This window comes from Manis javanica, chromosome 10 (genome assembly GCF_040802235.1).
Source record: "Manis javanica isolate MJ-LG chromosome 10, MJ_LKY, whole genome shotgun sequence".
NCBI lineage: Eukaryota > Metazoa > Chordata > Mammalia > Pholidota > Manidae > Manis > Manis javanica.
In genome coordinates, this window is record NC_133165.1 from 79,586,817 (window position 1) to 79,612,578 (window position 25,762).

A 25,762-nucleotide genomic window follows, 5' to 3' on the forward strand; every position below is an offset into this window, starting at 1 on the left:
CTCGTGCCTGGACCATGTCAAACAGCATGAGCAGCATGGCCTGTGCCAGCTCGGTCTGCAGTGCCAGGTGCTGCTTTAAGTGCCAACACGGTCTCCACTCTAGGAGCTGTATGCTGTGGTGAAGAGACAGATGTTATCACAGATGTTATCTGTAAACAGTGTCAGGTAGCAGTATAACTCATGACCGGAGGAACTATTTAGGTAGTCAGCGGCAGCCTTTCTGGGACAATAGAAAACGAGGCTATGGCCATAGTTTCAGAGTTGGAAGCAGGGACAGCAGCTGGGGGTGAGGACGTTGCAGGCACAGGAGCAAAGGCCCAAAGGCAGACACGAGCATAATGTTTTCTTGAGCAGAGAAGAGCCAGCTGTGGCCAGAGGTTTAAAAAGGAAAGTGGGATAAAATGACATTAAGAGACAGCAGAAAGGAAGATCTTTCATGGCCTTTTAAAATGTTATTGTTAAAGTACTAATGGAAGTCACTATAGAATTGATTGTATTTCTATTTTGAGCTTTTTGAGGAACCTTGCAGAAGAAAGTGATTTTATTTGCCATGTGGAAGATGCATGATAAGTAGTTTGGGCCCTGGTAGCTTCCGTTTTCCTCAGTGAATATAAGAGCTCCTTGGCGCAGGTTATGGGGAGATGTGTACCAAAGAGGGCCTCTCTCAGTGGTCATTTTTTTTGGAGAGGGGGAGAAAACGACATGTGAGAGCTGTGCCGGGCAGTTCTGAAGTCTGGGAAATCGTGGTTAGGAATTTGAAGCAAGGCCGGTCAGCACAGTTGTGTCTGCCCAGCAACATTCAGTCTTGAGGTGTGGACCTAAAATCAGTGGATAGAGAGTAAACCCAACCTGGTTAAATGGCACAGGGAGCAGGAGGGGCAGGGGGCTGACTACAGGCCCTGATGAGGCAGAGGATCCGGAGTGGGTGAGGTTGGCATGGGAGCAGGGACAGCACTGTGCTCGCAGCCGAGATCTGGGGGCAAGAGCAGTTCCGTGTTGTAATAAGGTGTGACCCTCAGAGGTTGGGTGTGGGGGAAGATTACATGCAAGGTCAGCACCTCAGGGGCACCCTCCCCATGTCAGGCCTAGACAGATACAGTTACATGTGAGAGGATCTTCCCAGAGAGCCACTGTGGAGGGTAGCCCAGCACTGGGCAGGAGACTCCATGAGGGCAAGCATGTGCAGGAGACCGAGTTCAAGTGGGCCTGTGGGAGGATGGGGGCTGACTGTGGGGTGGGGCTGCGGTGAGTAGAGGAGATGTGACAGGCAAATGGGGAGGAGACATAATGTTAGTCCTGAGAAAAGAGAGGTCCACTCAGTGTCCCCCTCAGCTGCATTGTGGTGCCCAAGGGAGTGCAAAGGGTCTCCTCAGGTGGCCAAAGGACAGCTTGGGCTCTGCTGCAGTGGTGGGTGGGGAGTTGGGCAGGCTCACCTGGAGCACAGGGGTTAGGACCCAGTCACCCCGTGTGCTTCCTTACCAAGGGGTGAGCTGGATAGCACTGTGGGCTAAGGGATCCTGTGGGGATGTGTTTGCAAGCAGACCTCCCCCCAGTTCATTACCACCTGCTTTGACACCTTTTGCTTGTGGGCCTAGTTTTCACAGTTCTTTGCAGTCTCTCCATTCTAGGCACATCCACACCCACCTTTGGTCAGAACACCCCTGGGGTAGGTGCATCAGGTGGCAACCTCTCCTCTGTGGTGTCCTCAGCACCTGCCCAGGGCTTTGCTGGACCTGGAACCTTTGGTAAGCCACAAGTCTCTCTAGTCAGAGTGACCTGCATATTCCTTGAAGATGGGGTGGGGTTGTTGGGGTAGCACTGTCTATTTTCCTTGGTCCTTGTCCCCACTGCAAAAATAGAATCAAAAGGCAGAGACACAGTAGTGTTAGGGTGCAGGCTTCCGAGGCTTCCCCAGAGAACAAACTACACAGGCATAGAGATGTAAATTCAAGCAAAGTCTTTATTCAGCCAACTAGTTGGGGTCCAAGTCAGCCCCGACGCAGCGGGTCTCAACAAGGACCCCGAGCACTCTGAGCCAAGGGTTTATATAGCAATTTCAAAGCACTTAACTCATAGCAATTTTCTATAACTATACATTATTCTTGCAAGACATATATCCTGGGGTTAAGCAAGGGCAGGGTAAGACTACTCCTCAATGGTTAGGGAGGTTCTGCACGATAAGCTTGGTATGTAAGATTTACTGACCAAGGTTAGCTGACCAAGGGTCACAGCTGCCCACCACCCGGTGCTCATGATTAACTTGTTTTTCAAGGCCTTACCCAGGCCCAGGGTTTGTTTTTTTTTTTTTTTTTCCTCTGAGTCACACTCTCAGAAAATGGTTTCTAGGTTTCTAAGATGGCTATGCTTATGCTAATTTACTAATCTTACTAATGCTTAGATTCTACATTTCCCCACTTTCCTTTGACCATTCCAATCATGGAATGTTTGTTTCTTCCTGCTGTGTGAGTGAATGATACTGCGGTCTCACCATTAGCACCTGAACAGCACTCACTCTTTCCCTAACAAAGGCTATTAGCCGGTTTAAGATACAGGGACCTAAAGTGAGAAGCAGTATAAAAATAAGCAAGGGCCCTGCCAGGGTGGATATCAGGGTTGTAAACCATGGGGATTTAGTAAACTAGGATTCAAATAGCCCTTGGCAGGCCTCTCGCTCTCTCTTCCTTTGATCTGGTCTCTCTCTAAGTTTAGACATTGAATCTCTTACTATTCCGGAATGGTCTGCTGTTAAGGTTTAGCTAAGTTTTATTAGTTCTTTTTCCTGACTCTTAATGCTCTCTGCACTCCTTTACATTTCCCCCCTTTTCTTGATTAGACTGTGGAATCTTCCACAGCGGCATCTGGGTCCTGATACCTTTGACGAAGGACTAAGAGTTGGACAGTGTCAATTCTTTCCTGCACAAACTTAACAAGCCTGTTAATTATGCACGGGCCAATCGTAAACAGCAACAGCAGGATAACGAGCGGCCCCGCAATGGCCGAGAGAAGGGTAGCAAACCAAGGCTTGTATTTGAACCAAGACTCAAACCAGCCTTCGCTACTTTCATATTCTTTACGCCTCTTCTCTAAATCTTTTTTCAGTTTGGCCAAGGAATCTCTGACTGCACCTGTTTTGTCTACATAGAAATAGCACTCTTCTCTTAAGGCTGCGCATAACCCACCTTCCTTTAAGAACAAGAGGTCCAGGCCTCTTCGGTTCTGTAGGACCACCTCGGACAAGGAGGTGAGGGATTGCTCTAGGTCTGATATTGTCTGTCGGAGTTGTTCTAGGTCTCTGTCGATTGCCAGCCTCAGGGCTGTGAGCCCCTTTTCTCGAGTTACAAGGGCTGCAACCCCCGTGCTTGCCCCTGCCATCCCTAGGGTGAAGAGGGTTCCAATGGTCAGGGCGGTAACAACCTCCCTCTTGCTCCGGTGGGGGCTCAGCCTTTCTTCCCAATAAGAAAGGAGAGATTCATGAGAATGATACATTAGGCGAGGTAGAAGGGCCACCAGCACACAAAACTCACTGTTAGCATTGAACACAGAGGTGGATAGGGCCGGAGTGAGGCCTGTCTTTGAGCAGAGCCACCAGCCCGAGGAGGGTATAATCCACTTTTCCTGCTCCCACGTAGTGTTATTATAGGAGGAGCATAACTGGCTCTGGGTCGTCGGGACTGTGCCTACACACGTACCAACGACTGAGACTTGAGCGATTGTAAGTCCCCACGGTCTCCCGTCCCAGTAAGTGGGATGGGAGTTGTTGATAGTGTAGGAGCCATTTATCCCAATTGCCTCATAGAAGGGGGGTGAACCTGGGTAGCATAGCCAACAGGGATCGGTGAGGGAGGAAGTGGTGTGGTTAAGAGTCTCTACAACTGCCTGCACCATTTCCCACATGGGATTATCTAACCCGGAGTGGGTGTGCTGGGCCCATAACCCAGAGGTCGATGGACTCGGTCCTCTCGTGGGCTCTGGAGCAAGCGTTCTGGTCGGCATTTTCTCATCCTTTTTGCTCAGGCCCTTGTCCTGGATTGAAGGTTTCTGGGGATTTATAACCGAGTTGGGACCTACGGCAGCGGTGGGAGTTGACACGGTTAATTTAATGATGAGGGTCGAGCCAGCATGCCCCCCATATTTATAATACACTATTCCCCATGCTAGTCCATTTATCCAGCGCGATACCTCAGTGTTTTTGCCTGTCTCGGTGAATTGAACTCTTACCCAATCCTGGTCCGTTTTGTCACAAGCCTTGGTTTTGTAAAGGGTCATAGGCTGGTGACGAGAGATGCCCTTGTTGACATAAGTAAATTTGACAGAATCGATTTTTGTAACTGTCCATCTCCAATCCCCATCGTTCGAGGTTACACAGTCCCAGCTGGCACAAAAGAAGTCATGCCCCCCCCCCACAGTGCCTTCCTTTACCTGTTCCTGGGCAAGCATAAAACCCATGGGAGCGAGCCAAATTTGGAGGGATGGATCGGTAAACGGGGTTGATCTGTCGAAAGCAGAAATACAGGTCAGGCCACCAGGTTCCGATTGGCGCACTGTGTTGTGTGGAGTTGATGACTTCCCCATTGTCACTATCAATCAGCATCCAGGTCAGGTTCCTTGGTTGATGGGGGTTGGTGCCTCTGATCCCCACAGATGTGGCTCTCATGAAGATCCATACTAAGGAGCTTATTAGCAGGATCTCTTTCATCTTCGGCTTAAGTGTAGTTTTAGGGGATTGGCAGGATGCTGCTGCACCTTCCACTTTTCCTTACAGGCCCCTGGGTCTTTATGAGGCAGGACTTTTCGAACGTGGGTGTGGTGTACCCAGGGAGCGATACCATCAACCTTGAGAGCAGTGAGGGTGGTAAACAATACAACATAAAGTCCTTTCCACCTGGGCTCGAGAGTCTTCACTTGATGTCTTTTGACCCATACTATATCCCCTGGGACTATGCCATGTTCCGGGCTCGGAATTTTCCCGCCCTCATAATATGCTCTGATCAGGGGCCAGATTTCTTGCTGCACTTTAGCAAGAACTTGCAACACATTCAGATAGTCAGGGGCCGGGTCCTCTGCATCTGGAAGCTGCACTCGTCGAGTTATAGGTGGAGGGGCCCCATACATTATCTCAAATGGAGTTAAACCATGTACATAGGGGGAGTTCCGAGCGCAGAAGATGGCTAAGGGAAGGAGAGTCACCCAGTCCCCACCAGTCTCCAATACCAATTTAGAAAGGGTCTCTTTCAAGGTCCGATTCATTCTCTCTACCTGCCCAGAGCTTTGTGGGTTATAAGCACAATGTAACTTCCAATCTACTCCCAAAGCTAGGGCTAGTCCTTGCAGGACTTTGCTAATGAAAGCCGGGCCGTTATCGGAACCTATTGCTTCAGGGACCCCATATCTGGGGATGATTTCTTCAATTAATCTTTTTGCTACTACCTGGCTAGTCTCATGCTTGGTTGGAAAGGCCTCCACCCACCCAGAAAAAGTATCTACCATAACTAGCAAATACCTGTATCCATACTTCCCTGGTTTTATTTCGGTGAAGTCTATTTCCCAATTCCTCCCTGGAGCCCTCCCCCTTTCCCGGGTACCTGCTGGGTGCAGCCCTCTTGGGGCTGGTCTTAGCATTGCACAGCTACTGCATTCTTTCATGATCTGGCGAGTCACCTCATTCTGGTGGGGAAACACCAACTGCACAGACTGGAAAAGGCTGAGCAGTTTTTTTCCACCTAGATGGGTGGACTTATGCAGATTAGCAAGCAGGTACTGTCCTAATGCTTCTGGCAAGATCAATCTACCCTCCTGGTCCCTACCCCAATGTCCCTCTCCAAACACTTCCCCCGGGACTTGTTTCCTAATCCACTCAAGATCTTGAGGGGAATACTCAGGTTTGGGCGGCAGTGCGGGCAGTTCAGGTATGGGTATTTCGAGGGCCGCAAGCACAAGAGAGTCCGAGAGGGCTGCCCTTTTAGCTTCTGCATCTGCATGGCTGTTGCCGATGGCCTCGGGTGTCTTCTTTGATTGGTGGCCCGGTACATGTATAACTGCTACTGCTTTAGGTTTTTCGACAGCAGCTAATAGTCTTTGGACTTCTTGCAGATTCCTCAGTCCCTTCCCTTCCGCGGAACGGAATCCTCTTTCTTGGTAGATGGCACCATGAATATGGACAGTGCCAAAGGCGTATCTGCTATCTGTGTAAATGTTGGCCCGCTTTCCTTCTGCTCTTTCCAGGGCCTCAGCGAGAGCAATAAGTTCCGCCTTCTGTGCTGAGGTGCCAGGGGGCAGAGCTGTGCTCCAGACAACTTCCCCATCGTGGGTTACTACTGCTGCCCCTGCTCTCCTGACCCCCTCCTGCACAAAGCTGCTCCCATCCGTATACCAATTTAGCTCACAGTTCAGTAACGGTGTGTCTTTCAGGTCTGCTCGCACCTGGATAATTTCGGAAAGGATATCTCTACAGTCATGGATGGGGGTCGTCAGATCTGGGTCTGGCAGAAGGGTGGCAGGATTTAGGGTTACCGGGTCAGAGAAGGTGATTCGGGGAGAATCTAGTAGGAGCCCTTGATAGTGGGTGAGTCTTGCGTTCGTCATCCATTTGCCTGGAGGATGCTTGAGGATCCCCTCCACGGTATGTGGGGCTGTTATTCTCAGATTTTGGCCAAAAGTCAGCTTGTCTGCCTCTTTTACCAGTAGAGCGATGGCTGCTAGGATACGCAGACAAGGTGGCCACCCGGAGGCCACTGGGTCTAGCCGCTTGGACAAATAAGCCACAGGTCTCTTCCACGGGCCCAGCTGCTGAGCCAGAACTCCTTTAGCTACTCCCTTCTTTTCATCTAAAAACAGGATAAAGGGTTTTTCTGGGTCTGGCAGAGATAGGGCGGGGGCCCGGAGGAGAGCTTCTTTTAGTCTGTCAAACGCCTCTTGTTGTTCCTGCATCCATTGCCAGCCCGGCCCTTCTTTGGTTGCTTCATATAGTGGTCGGGCTATTTCTGCGTACCCTGGAATCCAGAGCCTGCAAAACCCGGCTGAGCCAAGAAATTCTCTCACTCCCCGGGGTGAGGAAGGGATGGGGATAGCCAGGACAGTTTGCTTCATGGCTTGTGTTAGCCACCTGGCCCCATTAGATATTGTGTACCCCAAGTAGACTACTGACCTCTGACAGATGTGGGCTTTCTTGGCGCTGGCTCGATATCCCAGTTCACCTAGTTCAGCCAGCAAGTTCCCCGTGGCTTCTTCGCACTCTTCACGGGTTTCTGTGGCCAGCAACAGGTCATCTACATACTGCAACAACATCACGTGGGGGTGGCTCCTGCAAAAGGGCTCCAAGTCCTGGCTTAGGGCTTCATTGAATAAGGTGGGAGAGTTCTTGAAGCCCTGAGGCAGTCTAGTCCAGGTAAGCTGCCCTTTTCTTCCTCCCCCTGGCTCTTGCCACTCAAAGGCAAACAAAGGCTGACTAACTTCAGAGAGTGGAATACTAAAGAAGGCATCTTTCAGGTCCAGAGTAGTATACCACACATGCGTGGGTGGCAGGTGGCTGAGTAAGGTGTAAGGGTTAGGCACTGTAGGATGGATGTCTTCTACCCTCTCATTGACTTTCCGCAAGTCTTGCACTGGCCTATAATCTTTACTGCCAGGCTTCCTCACTGGAAGCAGAGGCGTATTCCATGCAGATTGGCAGGTCTTAAGGATTCCTGTCTCTAACAGTCTATGGATATGGGGTGCTATCCCTTTCCTAGCCTCTTCTGGCATTGGATATTGCCGGACCCGGATGGGTAGAGCTGCGGCTTTGAGTTGAACAACAACCGGGGATAGGTGTTTAGCGAGACCAATTCCTCCGGTCTCAGCCCATGCGGAAGGGAACTTCTGTACCCAAGAGTCTATCTCTCCCTGGCCCCCCTTTTCTTGATCCGCCTGAAACAGACGATGTTCATCGGCCAGGGAAAGAGTTAACACATGCGCTGGTTGTAGGGGCTGCCCTTCTTTGTCCATGATTTTTATCCCTTCAGGTTCAAAATGAATGCGAGCCCCGACCTTGGTTAATAAGTCTCTGCCCAGCAACGGTGCGGGGCTTTCGGGTACGACCAGGAATGAGTGAGAGACCTGATGCCTTCCTAGGTCCACTTTTCTGTTAGTAGTCCAGGCACATTTCCTGGACCCTGTCGCTCCCTGGACTATACTTGTGTGTCCTGGGTTTAGGGGGCCGTGGGCCTGGTTGAGAACTGAATACTGTGCCCCAGTATCTACCATAAACCCAATGGGAGTCCCCTCCACGCACAGGGTTACCCAGGACTCGGGGAGGGGTGCCGAGCCCCGTCCCCGTCAATCCTCCTCTCCTAGGTGCAGGGTCTTAACAGGGTTCCCTCTCCCTTGTTCCCTCCTTTGGGGGCACTCCCTCTTCCAATGTCCATATTTCTTACACAGGGCGCACTGATCTTGTCCTAGTCGGGATTGACGGGGTCCTGTTCCTTGAGGTGGCCTAGGGCCTTCCTTCACCCCGGCCAGGAATATCCTGGCCATCTCTTCCCTCTGCTTCTTGTTCTCCCTTTTCTGAAATTCTCTGTCTTCCTTCCTATTTTTCTCCTGCATTACCCATTTCTCTTTCCTCAGCCTTTCTTCTCTATCTTCTGGAGTTTCTCTAGCATTGAAGACCTTCTCTGCCTGCTGCAGCAGCTCTCTAATAGAGATCTCCCCTAGGTCCTCTCGCTTGTGGAGTTTTCTCCGGATATCGGGGGCTGCCTGGTTGATGAATGAGAGGACTACAGCTGACCTATGTTCCTCTGCTTCCGGGTTTATGGGGGTGTACTGCCGGTAAGCATCAAACAGCCTTTCCAGATACGCGGCTGGGCTTTCCATTTCCCCCTGAACAATAGTTTTTACCTTAGCCAAGTTAGTGGGCCGTCTGGCGGCCGCCCGGAGACCGGTCATCAGAGTCTGGCGGTAGACCCGGAGACGCTTCCTACCTTCTGCAGTTCCGAAGTCCCAATCTGGGCGCGTAAGTGGGAACGCCTCGTCGATGATGGGCTGGAGGGTAGTGGGTCTTCCATTTTCTCCAAGGACATTTTTCCTGGCTTCATTGAGGATACGCTCTCGTTCTTCAGTTGTGAAGAGAGTGCGGAGTAATTGCTGGCAGTCGTCCCATGTGGGACGATGGGTAAACATAATGGACTCCACTAAACCTATAAGACACTTGGGGTCCTCTGAGAAGGGAGGATTCTGAGTCCTCCAATTATAAAGGTCACTAGATGAAAAGGGCCAATATTGATATTGCTGAGCAATGCCGGTACCGATGGCACGCACAGGCAGAACTGGCACTGCTCCTTCTGAGGTGGAGGAGGGAGCCTCCCCTTCTTGTTCCCTGGCCCCTCTAGACCTTAGCTGCATTCCTCCAGTTCTACCTGGCGCCCAGCGTGGGGCCAGGGCGGGGGAGTGTGAGGAAGCTCTTTCCGGCCTCCCGCCTCCCTCTGCTGAAGAATCTGGGGAAGCTGCAGCCGCCTGGTTCCCGCTGGGTTCCCTAGCCGCATTTTCTATCCCCCCGGCAGCTTCACCCCTCTCCTCTGCATACGGGGGTGGCTGCTCAATCGGCGGGAGGGGGTAAAGAGGAGAACTGTCGGGGAGGACAGGCGGCGCACTTGGGCGCACAGGATTTCTGGCCCTGCGATCAGAGGGCTTTGATTTTTCCTGGGCAACTAGGACGGAGGTCTTTTGTGGGTCAGTATGAGGTTTCTCCACCAAAAAGGGCTCCAACCAGGAAGGGGGATTCTCGGCCAAATTTTCCCAGACAAGAATATAGGGAAGTTGGTCAGGGTGGCCCTCAGGACCTGGCCGGGAGATAATGGCTTTGATCTTGCCAATAAGGTCCAAAGAAAGAGACCCCTGGGCCGGCCAGCCTACTCCGAAGGAAGGCCACTCGACTGAGCAAAAGGTGTCGAGCTTACCCTTCTTGATGCCAAGGCTCATACTTAAGGCCTGTTCCTTGACCTTGGGGAAATGGGAGAGGATCAGACTCTTAGGAGTAGCCTGAGTCTGACCCATGGTGAGAAAGAAGAAGAAAAAAGAATATGAGGGAGACAAAGGCGAAGGATGAAGATGCCACTTCAAACAAAATGACTGTTGTATGTGCTTATAAACGAGTGCCTGTCGTTGCACAGTTTTTCTTCCACGGGGGACGCGAATTTATCTGGGATTCGCGGCTGTGACCCCCTTATCCTGTCACGGGAGTCTTCTAGCGGCGGGCGCCCTAATGGCTCTTAATTGCCCGACCCGTGCCCGCGGGGAATGATATAGTGGCAGAAAGGAGGAACGGAGAGAGCAGGAGAACCTTAGAACAAGGAAACTTAAAATGAGAAGTGCAAAAAGAAATATAAACCAAAACCAAAACACAGTAAAACAATCAATGATAACACCAAACATACACACCACATCTGATCACACTCGTTCAGACCGGTCCTTCTCTCACTCTGGTGTGCACCCCACTCACCACTTTCAGGGTCCTCAAAAACTCTCGTAATTCTCCCGAAGGGCATCCACTCGGACTGCCGCAGGGTGACGAGCTCGATCTTTTCCTCCTCGGGTGCCAGTTTTCTGCCGATCGGATTTGCCTTCCTAAGGCCGAGTCACTCGGACCCTAGGGCCAGGATTGGTTACCTGGACTTTTACCCAGGGTCACTAACCTGGGGGCCGGGACTACCAGCCCGGACTTCCTCACTCGGGACCACTAACCCGAGACCATACACGGGATGGCGACTCCCGCTTTATAATGGATTTATGCAGACACGAGGGGGCGACCCTCGAATTACACTGCCCCGTCCGGACAATTAGACCTTGCCTCCAGCTGTCCTTTGTTCTCAGGGAAGCCGCTCGAATCCCGGACGAGCCCCCAAAATGTTAGGGTGCAGGCTTCCGAGGCTTCCCCAGAGAACAAACTACACAGGCATAGAGATGTAAATTCAAGCAAAGTCTTTATTCAGCCAACTAGTTGGGGTCCAAGTCAGCCCCGACGCAGCGGGTCTCAACAAGGACCCCGAGCACTCTGAGCCAAGGGTTTATATAGCAATTTCAAAGCACTTAACTCATAGCAATTTTCTATAACTATACATTATTCTTGCAAGACATATATCCTGGGGTTAAGCAAGGGCAGGGTAAGACTACTCCTCAATGGTTAGGGAGGTTCTGCACGATAAGCTTGGTATGTAAGATTTACTGACCAAGGTTAGCTGACCAAGGGTCACAGCTGCCCACCACCCGGTGCTCATGATTAACTTGTTTTTCAAGGCCTTACCCAGGCCCAGGGTTTGTTTTTTTTTTTTTTTCCTCTGAGTCACACTCTCAGAAAATGGTTTCTAGGTTTCTAAGATGGCTATGCTTATGTTAATTTACTAATCTTACTAATGCTTAGATTCTACAAGTAGTGCAGCAGAGGAAAAGTTTTATTTAAAGTACTTACAGAAAAAGTACAGGCAACTTCAGAGAGAGACAGCACCACCCTGAAAGGTTGAAAAGAAAGTTTAAAGTGAAAAGTTTATGCACTTAGAAAGTGCAGGTGACTCCAGGGAGAGGAGTGCCCTGAGAGCTTGGGGGTTCCCCCTTTTAAGGATTCTTCAGGAATGTGACTAAGGGCTGGGGTTGCAGACCTGTTGGGTGGTCTTTGAATAATACTTAGAACTAACTTAACACAAGCAACTTCCTGCTGTGATTTCTCCCTGGGAGCCAAGCCTTCTTGGGCTGGGAGCATATCAAACAAGACTACCTGCCTGGGCCCCCAGGGTGGGCTGAGTTATTGTCTGTTTGCTAAAGAGTAAGTTAAGAATCTTACTTCTTAACTTCCTGGGTATTAAAATACAATCTTATTTTTAAGATGAAATCCTTCCTGCCTGTGACTATGTTGTTTATGCTGGGCTTGCTTGCCATTATTAATTGCCCAGATTGCAAACTACTTGATTAGGGCCAAAGGAGAAAAAGAAAACACTGTGTAGGTTAAGTCAAAAAAATAAGCTGGGCCTGCATGATTAACACAATAAAGCCATGGGTTATGCTGAGGTACCGTCCTTTCTCTGGGGAATATTCAAACATTCCAGGCCAAATTGCTCCAGGCTTTTTGAGCTTTAACTGATCCACTCTGGGTCATTTTTAGTGGGCTTTTTCCTGGACTTATTCTCTTTCCATCCCACTCATCTATTTTCCTGCCTAACAGGGTGTGGTCCCTTCCCCTCTGGGAAAAAACAGGCTAATAAGCACAAGAAAGATGTGACCTCACTGGCAGTTGGTGCCGCTGAGGAGCCATTTCTGGCAGAACTTCTCCCAAGCCACTGGAAAGCCAGGTGGCCTCCTGCCTCCCAAGGAACCCAGCCTGGGAAGCCCTGTTGAAGCACCCAGGGTTCTGTTGGCCTGGCCCTCCACAGGGTATGGCACCCAGAGAAGCAGTCTCTGGTAGTAGCCTCCCTAATGAGGTCCTTTTCCATTGGTGCAGGATCAGGGACCCAAGAATTCCAACAGAAAACACAAACGATAAGCACATCGGTAAGAAGTAGCCTACGTCCCTTGCCCCCACCCCAGACCCCTTACCCAGATATGTAGACTTTGGCTCCTGGGAAGAGCCTGTGACCTGTTCTGTAAAGCAAACTGACTGCAGCAGATATCTGGCTTCAGCCTGCATGGAGGGGGGCGGGGGGCAGCCCTGGAGGCCATTGCCCTCTCCTGGAGGAAGCAGAGCCTCAGGCTTTTTGCAGGAGGGGAGGCAGCATGTGGCAGAGCAGAAGCCTTTCTTTACTTGAATGGTTCCACTGGTGAGGCTGGACAGAATGAAGAAACATCTGGACCACCAGCTGAAAACATTGTGATGTGAGAGGTGAGACAGGGGCTTCCTCCTAAAGCTGCAGATAATATGAACATATAACTAATACAACTAATCCTGAAAGAGCAACAAGAAAGAGGACTGTGCCAAACTGCATATACATCTGGAGAAAAGAATAAACCTCATGGAACAGGGTAACATACCAAAGCCATGGCCCAGCAGGACCCAAGCCCTTCCCCCAGCCCAGTTCTCCAGGGGAAGGAAGAGAAACAGAGCAGGGAGGGAGTGGAGACCTGGGACTGCTGAATACCTACCTCCAGATATCTGATCTGGGAGCACAATTGTACATTTCATGGTGTTTTCATGGCACTCTCATGATTAGGGGGGTTGGAAAGCTAAGACAGGCAGAATACCTGGAGAGACTGAGATTCCAGCCACTTGTGGAAAGCAGGGATCCATATCCGGCTGCTCTGGGACAAAATAAAGGTGGGCAGTCTGAGAGACTTTCTAACAGCAAGAGGGCTGCTAAAAGGCCAAGGATTGCACAGAGCTTATTGCTCAGGAGAAAGGAGAGGCAGACAAAATTGTCCGGGTGCACTCTGCCCATAAGGCTGGAAAGTTTCACGATCTTCAGGAACTCCGGCTCCCTGGCTGGCTACACAGCTCCAAGGACCACCTCTGTGATAAGCAGCCTACTGCTCCTTTCTCCCAGCCAGCCCCACCTGGCTTGCAAACCGGCAAACCTAGGCCAGCCAGAGGGAAGCCCTGTCTATAGCAACTACAAACGCAAAGCATAGAGGCTTATACCTGTGTGCCCGGCCCACTGGTTCTGGCCGTGGAGACAGGCACAGTGGCCAGGAAGCAGGAAACGGCTCTTTCCTACCCCCAGGCACCAATACCACTCCTCTATGACCCCTGACATTGCTTCATGGGCTGAGCAGCTCCAGAGAGTAGAACTTCTGAGCACTAGAGGGCACCATGTACAAATATGAAACAACAAAGGAACCTGGTTCAGAGTAAAATTATGAGTATGAATACAACCCCAGAGAAAGATTCAAATGAAATAGACCTCATGAATCTGCCTGAAAGGGATTTCAAAATAAAAATCATTAACATGCTCATGGAGGTACAGAAAAGTATTCAAGAACTCAGGAAGGAATTCTGGTTAGAGATCCAATCATTACGGAACACAGTATCAGAAATGAAACATACAATGGAAAGTTTTAAAAGCAGGTTAGATACGAAGGAGGAGATGCTAAATGAAATACAAATTGGAGAAGAGGAATACAGAGAAGCTGAGGCACAGAGAGAAAAAAGGATCTCTAAGAACAAAAGAATATTGAGAGAACTGTGTGACCAATCCAAATGGAACAATATTTGCATAAAGAGGGTCTATACACATAAACAGAATCAGAAATGAGAGAGAAAAAATCACTACGGACACCACAGAAATACAAAGAATTATTAGAGAATACTTTGAAAAATTATATACAAACAAACTGGATAAGCTAGAGGAAACGGACAGCTTTCCAGAAAAATACAACCTTCCAAGGCTGACCCAGAAAGAAACAGAAAATCTGAACAGACCAATTATCAGCAAAAAAATTGAATCAGTAATAAAAAAACTACCTAAGAACAAAACCCTCTACCAGATGGCTTTACCGCTGAATGTTATCAAACATTTAGTGAAGACCTAATACCCAACCTCCTTAGTTTTCCAAAAAGTAGAAGAGGAGTGAATACTCCCAAACTCATTCTATGAGGCCAACATCACTCTAATATCAAAACCAGGCAAAGACACCACTAAAAAAGAAAATTACAGACCAATATCCCTGATAAACATAGATGCAAAAATACTCAACAGAATATTTGCAAACTGAATTCAAAAATACATCAAAAAGATCACCCATCAGGATCAAGTGGGATTCATCCCAGGGATGCAAGGATGGTACAACATTTGAAAACTTCCATCAACATCATCCACTACATCAACAAAAATTCAACATCCATTCATGATAAAAACTCAACAAAATGGGTATAGAGGGCAAGTAGCTCAACAAAATAAAGGCCATATATGACAAACCCACAGCCAACATTATACATAACAGCAAGAAGCTGAAAGCTTTTCCTTTAAGATAGGGAACAAGACAAGCATGCCCACTCTCCCCACTTATATTCAACATAGTTCTGAAGGTCCTGGCTATGGCAATCAGACAACACAAAGAAATAAAAGGTATCCAGATTACTTCAAGCTCTACTGCAAAGCCGCAGTCATCAAGACAATTTGGTGCTGGCACAAGAACAGACCCACAGACCAGTGGAACAGAATAGAGAGTCCAGATATTAACCCGAACATATATGGTCAATTAATATATGATAAAGGAGCCATGGACACGCAATGGGGAAATGACAGCCTCTACAACAGCTGGTGTTGGCAAAATTGGACAGCTACATGTAAGAGAATGAAACGATCACTGTCTAACCCCATACACAAAAGTAAATTCAAAATGGGTCAAAGACCTGAATGTAAGTCATGAAACCATAATACTCTTAGAAAAAAAATATAGGCAAAAATCTCTTGGACATAAACATGAGCAACTTCTTCATGAACATATCTCCCTGGCAAGGGAAACAAAAGCAAAAATGAACAAGTGGAACTATATCAAGCTGTAAAGCTTCTGTACAGCAAAGGACACCATCAATAGAACAAAAAGGCATCCTACAGTATGGGAGAATATATTCACAAATGACAGATCTGATAAGGGGTTGACATCCAAAACATATGAAGAGCTCACATACCTCAATAAACAAAAAGCAAATAATCCAATTAAAAAATGGGCACAGGATCTGAACAGACAGTTCTCCAAAGAAGAAATTCAGATGGCCAACAGATACATGATAAGATGCTCCACATCGCTAGTCATCAGAGAAATGCAAATAAAACCACAATGTGATATCACCTCACACCAGTAAGGATTGCCACCATCGAAAAGACAAACAACAACAAATGCTGACGAGGGTTTGGAGAAAGGGGAACCCTCCTTCCCTGCTGGTGGGAATGTAATTTAGTTCAATCACTGTGGAAAGCAGTATGGAGGTTCCTCAAAAAATCCAAAATAGAAATACCATTTGACCCAGGAATACCACCTCTAGGAATTTACCCTAAGAATGCAGCAGCCCAATTTTAGAAAGACAGATGCACCCCTATGTTTATTGCAGCACTATTTACAATAGCCAAGAAATGGAAGGAACCTAAGTGTCCATCAGTAGATGAATAGATAAAGAAGATGTGATACATATACACAATGGAATATTAATCAGCCATAAGAAGAAAATAAATCCTACCATTTGCAACAACATGGATAGAGCTAGAGGGTATTATGCTTAGTGAAATAAGCCAGGTGGAGAAAGACAAGTACCAAATGATTTCACTCATCTCTGGAGTATAAGAACAAAGGAAAAACAGAAGGAACAAAACAGCAAACTCACAGAACCCAGTAATGGACTGAGAGCTACCAAAGGCTGGAGAGGATGGACAGTGACTGTAATGCAGTATGTGAGGGGAGTCTACTGACCATAGTGTTGTTCAAGTGATTGTATATTAACCATACCAGTAGTAATAATAATAATAATAATAATAATAATAATAATAATAATAATAATAATAATAAAAGAAAAAAACTTCGGCTGTTTCATGGGCACAGGGCTTGCCTTTGCGGTGATGGAAATGTTCTGGAGCCAGAGAGGGGTGATGGTCACACAATCCTGTGAATGAACTAAATGTCACTACTGGTAAAATTTACCTGTCTTTTACCACAATAGTTTTTAGGAAAGAATATACAGATGAGAAAAAATATTAACATCAATACTCATAATTATTTCCATATTTTTACTCCATTTCTGCCCTTGGACATAATTCCTATTTGTGAAACACAAACCAGAAAATACCACCCTTCAAGAGGAAAGAAACTATCTCACGATGGTAGATGAACAATGGAGAATCCAGAATGATACTCCCTCCAGAATTCTAGTCACTTGCTAAGCTCTAGCAGCATTCTTTCTCTCTGCACCTACATAATGTTTTTCTTTCCCAAAGGCAGTTTATACTTTATGGATACCTGACACTTGAAATTCATTCCTAGTAACTGAAAAACAACCATGTTTGTCAGCTAAACTCTTTACAGTAACAGGATAAAAGGGTAGAAACTAGCAGTTCCACCGTCTACTTAACAAGTTTACTTGTTTACTAGTTTTTGGCCAAATAATCCAGTGTAACAATCCCTGTCCACAAATATGGTCTTTTATAGCTAAACACAATACAGCTAGTATAACCTTTAAATTAATCCATAGTCACAAAAAATTAAGATTGAGACTAGCAAAATTCTTAGTTTATGAAAGGTATTAAGGGTTTTACCTGCTCTAAGTACCTCGTAGAAGTTGAACCATATGTTATTTATCTTTTTGTGACTAGTTTATTTCACTTAGCATAATGCCTTCAAGGTTCATCCTTGTTGTAGTGTGTCAGAATTTCTTTCCCCTTTAAGCTGAATAATCCCACCGTTATGTGTACAAGACATTTTGTTCATCCACTCATCCATCAATGGACATGACAGGTTGCTTTCATGTCTTAGCTACTGCAAATAATGCTGCTGTGAACCAAGGTTCCTGAAGCTCGGTATTCAATGATTTGGGGTATATATGCAGAAGTGGAAATGCTGGATCATAGGATTTTAAACTTTGTTTGAGGAAATACCATTACATATTCCTTAGCAGCTGCACAATTTTACATTCCCACTGAGAGTGCACAAGCGTTCCAATTTCTCCACATCCTTGACAACATTTGTTATTTTCTGTTTCTTGATCATAGCTCTCCTGATGGCGGTGAGGCGATACCTTACTGTGGTCCTGATCTGCATTTCCCCAATGACCAGTGATGTTGAACATCTTTGCTTGTGCTTATTGGCCATTTGAACATCCTCTTTGGAGAAATCAAGCCCTTTGCTCATTTTCCAGTCAGGTTATTTTTTGTTTTGTTTTTGAGTTGCAGGACTTTTTGACATATTTTGGATATTAACCTCATCAGATTTATGGTATGTAATTGTATTTTGCCACTCCATAGGTTGCCTACCCATTAGCTGTTTTTAATATAAAATAGTCTGGCATCTGTGTCTTTTAAAATATTTAACTTTTTTTCCCACTGAGAGTCAAGATGATTAAAGTGCAGTGAGTTTTTAAGGTTTGCCTAGCAACTCTGGGATATGTTACATGGACCTGCCTGGTAATTAGCATAAGGTGATCACTTCCACAGAGAATCTGTAACTCATATATTAAGGCCCCTCACCTACAGCAATAGCCCGGCACTAAGGATACAAGCACACAGTGAATTGTTCTTTTCATTCTGTTGTAGTATATACTCATATAAAAACTTTACTTTTCAAATCCATTTTACATTGTACACTTTAGCGGCATCTATTCCATTCACAATGTTGTACAACTATACCTGGTACCTAGCTCCCAAACATCACCACCCCACAACCCTATGTCCATTAAGCAGTTCCTTCCTATTCTTCCTCCCCTAGCCCCTTGCAACCACCAGTCCATCTTCTATCTCCATGAGCAAACTCTACTTCTGTGACTGCTCTACAGACAAAATTGAGCAAGGATTTTACCTGACCGTTATTTTCCTTCAGTTGTCACTGACCTTCAAGTAGCAGAGATAATTGCCATAGAAAGTAAGAGACTATGATAGGAGACTCCATCCTCCAATGTATAAGGCATCAAGAAACCTAAAAAGTATAATCTGCAATTTGCTAATTACACCTAAGCATAACATTGACAGTGGATCCCTTTTTTAATTCACTGTGCCTGGGATGAGCATGGTAAGAGATTTTCTCAAGTCTAACAAAATCTCTGTTTGCAGACTGATGATTCAGGTCTGTCTTCCTACCTAAACATCCTTGACTTGTTAGAGAAGCCCTCTCTGGAAAACAGTAACAGTTTCTTGGTAACAAACAGGTCAGCTGCAATTATCACTGACTGAGCAGTTAGAAATAACACAAAGGAAACATTTATGGGGATCTGGGTATTTTAATGAAACCCTCTTCAATAATGAAGAAATTACAATAAGATAGAGTTAAGAAAAGACCCACTCATGATATAGGCAAACCCTCTTCTCAAAACAAATTAGGAGCATTACTTGAACACATTAGTACCCAGCATAGCTACATACTCAAAATAAATAAATAAAATAAAAGCCAATTATATCATGATTAAACCTGAGTTTTCAGGCTCACTTAATCCAGTGTGTTAACAGAAGCAAGTCACTTAACCACTCCAGGTCTCTACTTAATTCTTGTAAGAGAATGGAGCTAAAAATCTTGTGATGAGGCATCTTAGCTCTAATGTGTTGCTAATACTGACCCTTCCCCATTTGTCACTGAATAACTATACCATCACATATATTCTGTATTAAATTCTATACTTAACTGTTAAAATCCAGGACTACATTTTATTAATGTCAAGTTTCTAATGGAAACCCCTAAACTCTTGAAAAGTTCTGTATCCTTGCTAATATTTTGAAGAGAAAATCTAAATGAGAAAGAGTATAATTTACTCTTACCTTGTTTGACATCATCACAAGCTGTTGGCCTTTACAAATAGATCCTGATTCCAGCTTTCCCAGGACCACAGTGCCCATATCCTGTTTACTTTAAAATAAAAAATCAAGTTTCAGACTTTTATTGTATAAAAACCCAACGTGAAATCTTGCAGGGCTTATTCACAATGAGACTCTTTAGCTCAAGTGGTAGAATGCTTAGGATTATTCTTAAACACAGAATTGGTAAGAAATATTCCATAATATTTGTATCATAAGCATATGTAAAATTATAATTCTAATAAGTAGTTATGCCTAAGATTTTAAAAGAAAAGGTGCAAGAGACAGCCCAAAATTTTATATCTGATCTGATTTGCTCAAATTCAGATTCTCTCAATCTCTCAGCCTAGTTTTCTCATGTATAAAATTGTAAAAACTATACTTATTCAAGAAACTTTGCATGAGGAGGTAGTGAAAGAATGAAGTATTTGAGGAAGGCAAAACATTACATACTGATATTGAAAAACTTAAAAAGTCAGGCTGAAAATCTAGTTAAAAATTATGAGGCTTATTTTTTTTTTAAAGAGGCACATGCATTGTTGGTGAGGCTCTGGTGGAAGCAGCACTCATACACTGCTGGGAGGAATACATGTTGGTGAAGTATTTTGGAAGGCCATTTGTCAATATCCAGCAACTTTAATGTAAAAATCCTTGGAGCCCAGCAGTTTTACTTGTTTGAGTTCCTCTAAAAAAACAGTTCCTCAGAGAAACAGTTGAAATAAACTAAGCAGGTTGATTAAATTAGGGTCTGCCTATACCACTAAATAATATATAGTTGATGAAAAAGAGACATATATGTTACACTGTTAATTATTAATGTTGTTTCACAAAGTTTAAAACAAAACATAAAACAATTACTTCACCTTCCATAAAACCCAATTTCTTGAACATTTTGGTTACCTTGTACGTATCCACAATAGGCAGTCTGATTGGTCCATCAACTGATCTATTGAAGTTTGGCAAATTATCCAGATACGGAATAAATGGTAATCCAATGAGAATGTAATAATAACCGTTACACATAGTCAACACAAATATCAAAAATTAAGAAGTTACACTACTGTAACTTAATTTAAAAAAACATTTTTATAAGAATATTTTCGTTCTACCCATGTACTCCTCTCAATTTATTATCCAGTTCATTTCATGTACTGCTCAGAAACTAAAAACATAAAATAGCTCAATATAATGAAAAGGCTTCCACATAAACTTTAAGATTTAGAAAAATATTTTATAGTAAATAGCCATGTGTTATAATAAAATGACCATATTAAATTTCATGGACTTTTCCTGCTCTGAAATTAGGATTCTATAAAATAATTTCTCCTTTAAAACTACAATATTATGAATTGGAAGACAATAGTGGCAAGACAGCAATGCTTCCCAGCTGATCCACAGATTCCATGCAATCCCTTTTAAAATTCCAGCTGCCTTTTTGCAGAAATTGACAAGCTGATCCTAATGTCCACACAGAAATTTAAGGCACTTTAGTAGCCAAAACAATCTTGGGGGGATAAAACAACAAAATTCAAAGATTCATATTTACCAATTCGAAAACTTACAAACCTAAATAATAACCATTTTTAAAATAAAATTAAGACTTAATTTAATTTAATTTAATTAAAAGACTAAATTAAGACTTAAAAAATTAAGACTTTGTTTTACTTTACAAAAATGAAACACAAACCTAAATGTAAAAGCTAATACTGTATTCTGTTACAGTAAAAACAGTAGGCCTAACTCTCCATGACCAGATTAAGCAATGTTTTCCAAGGTATGACACCAAACACACCATCAATGAAAGAAAAAATATAAACTGGACTTCATTAAAATTAAAACCTTTTGTGTTTCAAAGGATTCCACCAAGAAAGTGAGAAGCATCTTAGAAAGGTAGGAAATATTTGCACATGATAAAGGACTTATATTCCACCTCAGTAACAAATAGGTAACCCAATTAAAAATGGGTAAAGGTCATGGTATTTTTAAAGCCAAAGTTACAGTCAATATTTTACTTATTAAGACATAAACATTTTTAAAAATGATGAAAAGGCTACTCACATGTACCAAGGACAGAAATCTGATTGCTCTTTAAGATTTGTTCCAGTCAGTTCTGAGCAGGGCATAAAGTGAATGTCCTTTCTGGGATTGAAGCCCACTTTTTAAAAAAATGGCACTAGTTTCTCTTTACATTCTTCATATCTGTGAGTATTTATAAAAACTTAATTATACTATAAAGCAACTGAACTCTAGTTTTGTTCGAGTAGGTACAACAGACATGAGCAGGAGGGGAGAAAGGAGGGTGGCAGACCACCCAGTCTCCACCCAGAGACCACCGTCCCCCTTAGACCAGCCCCTTTTAGGGTTCAACACAAACTGATAAGCAAAAGATATGGGTCCCTGGGACCTTCTCGATTTTGGAACATACACACTTTTAAGGAAGATCTTGTCACTAATGACCTTGAGGCCATCCTATCATTCACATCACAGTTTTGGCCCCACTGTGGGTTTTGCTTAGACACTCATGGGAAAAATGATGAACACAAATTTGCACAAAGAGGCTCAAGGGGAGGAAGCAAGACAGATCCAAAAGCTGGTGTGAGAATGACAAAATGGGAGGGAGGAAACCAAAGAAACCCCCATAAATTACACCATGTAAAACCCAGTGAGTGGCTACCAACCCTCAGGGTCAGCCCGCTCCTCTCTAGTGCTTACATTCCCTTCCGTTTTGCTAAGTAAAAAAACTCCTGTGTTTAACTCTCCATCACGTCTCTCACCTGAACTCTTTCCTTTGGAGGAATGGAGAATTCCATAATCCACTGCCCAGTGACAGTTTCATCATCAGAGTAAGTTTAGAAAAACCCCAGCAGGAAAAAGCATACGATAACAAAACCACATGTCTACAAAAAAGCCAGTAAGACATCTAAGCTTACCTCTCATTGCTCCAGTTTACTGTTGGATCATCCATCTTATTACTAAGCACAATTAAATGTTTTACACCTGCTGTTTTTGCCAACATCACGTGTTCTCTTGTCTGTCCTCCTTTTTCAAATCCAGTTTCGAACTCTCCTTTCCTGGCGGAGATTACCTATCCCAGGAAGTCAAATAGTTTATTCTTACATGTTCAGGTGTACCTTCTAGCAGTAAAACATCTTTCCTTTCAGTTTTTCAGAAGCTTTTTGCCAGAAAATAGAAGCAAATGAGTTATACATGCTTTTGAACATTACAATGCCTAATGGTTTAATATTTTGGTAAACGTTCCCCCAATTTTCCAAAATCGAGGATGCCTTTTTATCTTATAACTCAAACATGTCTGTGACTTAGTGTGAGAGCACCACCACCAACAAAATGGCAGGCCTTAAACAGAGCATTTCTTTTTTTGGTTTTATATCCACAGAACACTAAATTGGTACAAAATGGAGAGCTTGGCATTGAGTAGACACTTGGTTCTGACACAGGAATAGACAATAGCAATGGTAGAGAACAGATGAAACATTATTTCATAGGTAAATCAAATTATAAAGATTCTTTGAGCAGATTAGTGAAACCAAAGTGAAAATTGTGACTATGTATATCATAGTTCACCACAATGAAAATTCTAGTTTTTAGAAGGTTAATTCAAATATTTAAAGTTTAAGTGGGTCTACTAACAAATACTCAGGTGAATTGGAAGTGTCTTTCTTACCAGTACAGCCAAATCAGCTTCAGAAGCACCACCAATCATATTTGGGACAAAACTCTTGTGGCCAGGGACATCTAGAATTGTAAAATGCTTCTTTTCTGTTTCAAAATAGGCACGACCCATTTCTACTGTTTTACTCTTGTCTCTTTCTTCCTGATTTGTGTCTAAGGCCCAAGACAAGTACCTGAAATAATTTTAAAGTAATATTGGTAAGAACACAAGAGTTTTTAAGATGTTCTTCTACCACTAAAGGTGTAATTGATGATATCCAGCTTTATAACCAGTTCTAACACTTAACAAGACTGGGTAGAAATGCAAATTAAGGGAATAAAACTTCTATCACTGTGATTCAAACCCTTGGACCTCTTACATGTACCCACAGTCAATCCCCTGCTTTCTTAAAGTTCGTGTTATGCTACCTCGCTTTCACAGGAGACCTAGGTTAGTACTTTGTCACTAACTAAAAGAAATCTGAAGAGGATTCTGCTTTTAAGAAAGATGAAAGGAGAAAATAATGCTCCGCATTTGTGTTGCAGGGAGCCATCACAGAGGCAGCATGCGCCCCGAGCAGCGAGTGGCACAGCCAAGCTCCTGCCCCAGAAACCACACTCAGCCTCTCCGCATCAAGCCACCACAGCTCTGAACTGTGTCTGTGAGCTTCTGCTTTATCTCAATTTATTTTGTGTATCAGTTAACAAGATGTGTTTTAAGGCATCAGAAAAGCCTAAGAGGTTCTTTTTCAGGTCAGGGAACATTCAAAACTTTTTCCATGTAGATTAATGCTAATTGCTTCCTTGCTTTATGCCACTTCATAGGAAGTGTTTCATAGGAACATCAAAGGTTTCATAGGAAAGCTCTACTTCTTAATAAGCAAACATTACTTATGAAACAAGTTGACAGAAACATACAAGAACAAGCTGACATGAAAACATACACAGAAAGACTACTTGGTACCAGTGCCAGTATCACCATGAGTTAAGTAATAAATTCCTACATATTTCACTGTATAATCATCTGGCACAATTATAAAACAAATAATGGCCAAGGAATATTTTTTAAAAGTTAAGGCCACTGACTGCCATTTGGAGACTGGTTACTTTCTAAAAACTGTTTCAGGACTTCTTTGCCATGTAAAATTATTATTAAGTTTAAACCATCTATACTAGCGGGTGTTAAGTGAGATTATACCATTATCTGTAGTTCATAGTTTGTAATCCATTTTTTAAAGTATAACGTTGATTGTGATTTTTTTCCTTAAGACAGAGGAATATAATTGGGGGGGGGGGGAAGACTATCAATGTCCCAAACAGATAAAGCTTATTAACTTTTGAAAACTAAGTAAGGTTAGAAAGAATAAAGCTGACCCTCTCTCTCACCACTCAGAGGTAACCACTGTCAATAATTATGTCCATATGCTTTTCTTCTTCCTAGTATTTACATAGTTAATGATCATATCTGAAGTACTATTATGTCACCTGCTTTCTCCCTGAATTCCACTACAATCTAAATAGTAGAACATTATCATAAAAGTTTACTATACGAAGTCTCTCTGTTTTTCTCTTTAGCTTCTCTTTCATATTTCTCAAGTGTCCTTTTGTCAACCATTCCAGTCAAATACCTGAAAGCATTTGAAGACAAAAGAAGCACTTAATTACTCACGAATTATTCAATGAAGTTAAGGAAATTTAAAGCCCTTGCAGGGAATTTCAGCTTCAGAAAACAACTATTTTAAAAAAGGTACCACTGGATAGATGGTGCAATCATGGAAAATTTCTGTGGAAAAGACATTTACATGGCCTCAAATTATCTTCCCCAGGATAACAGGGAAAAAATAACTTTACATTGGAGAATCCTGGCAGACATCACCTTAACCAAGTAATCATGACTAATATCATGACTAATATCACCAGTAATCAACAAAACATGCCGAATACTGACATTATGTACTCCTGACCGAATGCTCTGATAAGAGTACAACGTATTTTCGGTGATATTTTGCTCAAAATCTACAAACTCAATTTTTTTGTAAAAAGCATCACTCAAACCCAATACAAGAACATATAAAGCCACTGAATTGCACTCTTCAAATGATGATGGTCATGAAAGACAAGACTGAGTAAATGTCACAAGTGAGAGGAGAATAAGAAGACTTAACAACTAAATGCAGTGCACACTTCTAGAACAGAAAAACTACATTAGTGGAGAAACTGGTAAAATTCAAGTCAGACCTACATAGTTTAGTTAATATTGCACCAATGTTAACTTCCTAGTTTTGATGACTATACTATAGTTATTTAATGTTAACATTAAGGTATGCTGAATGAAAGACAAATAGGAAGCCTATACTGTTTTTGCAACATTTCTCTAAGTCAAATTATTTCAGAATAAAAATTTTTTTAAAAAGCAAATGTAAATACTAAAAAAAATTAATTCCAACAGTATTGTCCAAGAAATTAGGTCTAATACATTTCAATATTTAATATTTTATAAATATTTGTCAAAAAGAGATTATAATTTTTAAATAATTCCTTAGTAATAACTAACCATTCCTTTGCCTCAATCTATCCATGTCAAAGCCTTCCTATTCCGGCCTTCATCTCTATGTGTGCTCTGCAGTCATCTACAGAGCATGCTTCCAACCAACCAT

General features: G+C 43.8%; 1 protein-coding gene and 1 pseudogene across 1 annotated transcript; both read right to left on the minus strand.

Moving 5' to 3' along the window:
• Positions 1-1,872: 1,872 nt before the first annotated feature.
• On the minus strand, positions 1,873-13,135 carry LOC140843858 (uncharacterized). The gene is made up of 3 exons (XM_073214280.1): positions 13,096-13,135; positions 5,583-6,824; positions 1,873-4,833 (listed from the first exon to the last, which is right to left on the minus strand). Exons 1-3 carry the CDS (start codon positions 13,133-13,135, stop codon positions 4,829-4,831), a joined length of 1,287 nt encoding a protein of 428 aa, XP_073070381.1. The 3' UTR covers positions 1,873-4,828.
• A 6,112-nt stretch (positions 13,136-19,247) lies between these two features.
• On the minus strand, positions 19,248-24,865 carry LOC108410124 (eukaryotic peptide chain release factor GTP-binding subunit ERF3A-like; annotated as a pseudogene).
• Positions 24,866-25,762: the final 897 nt, after the last annotated feature.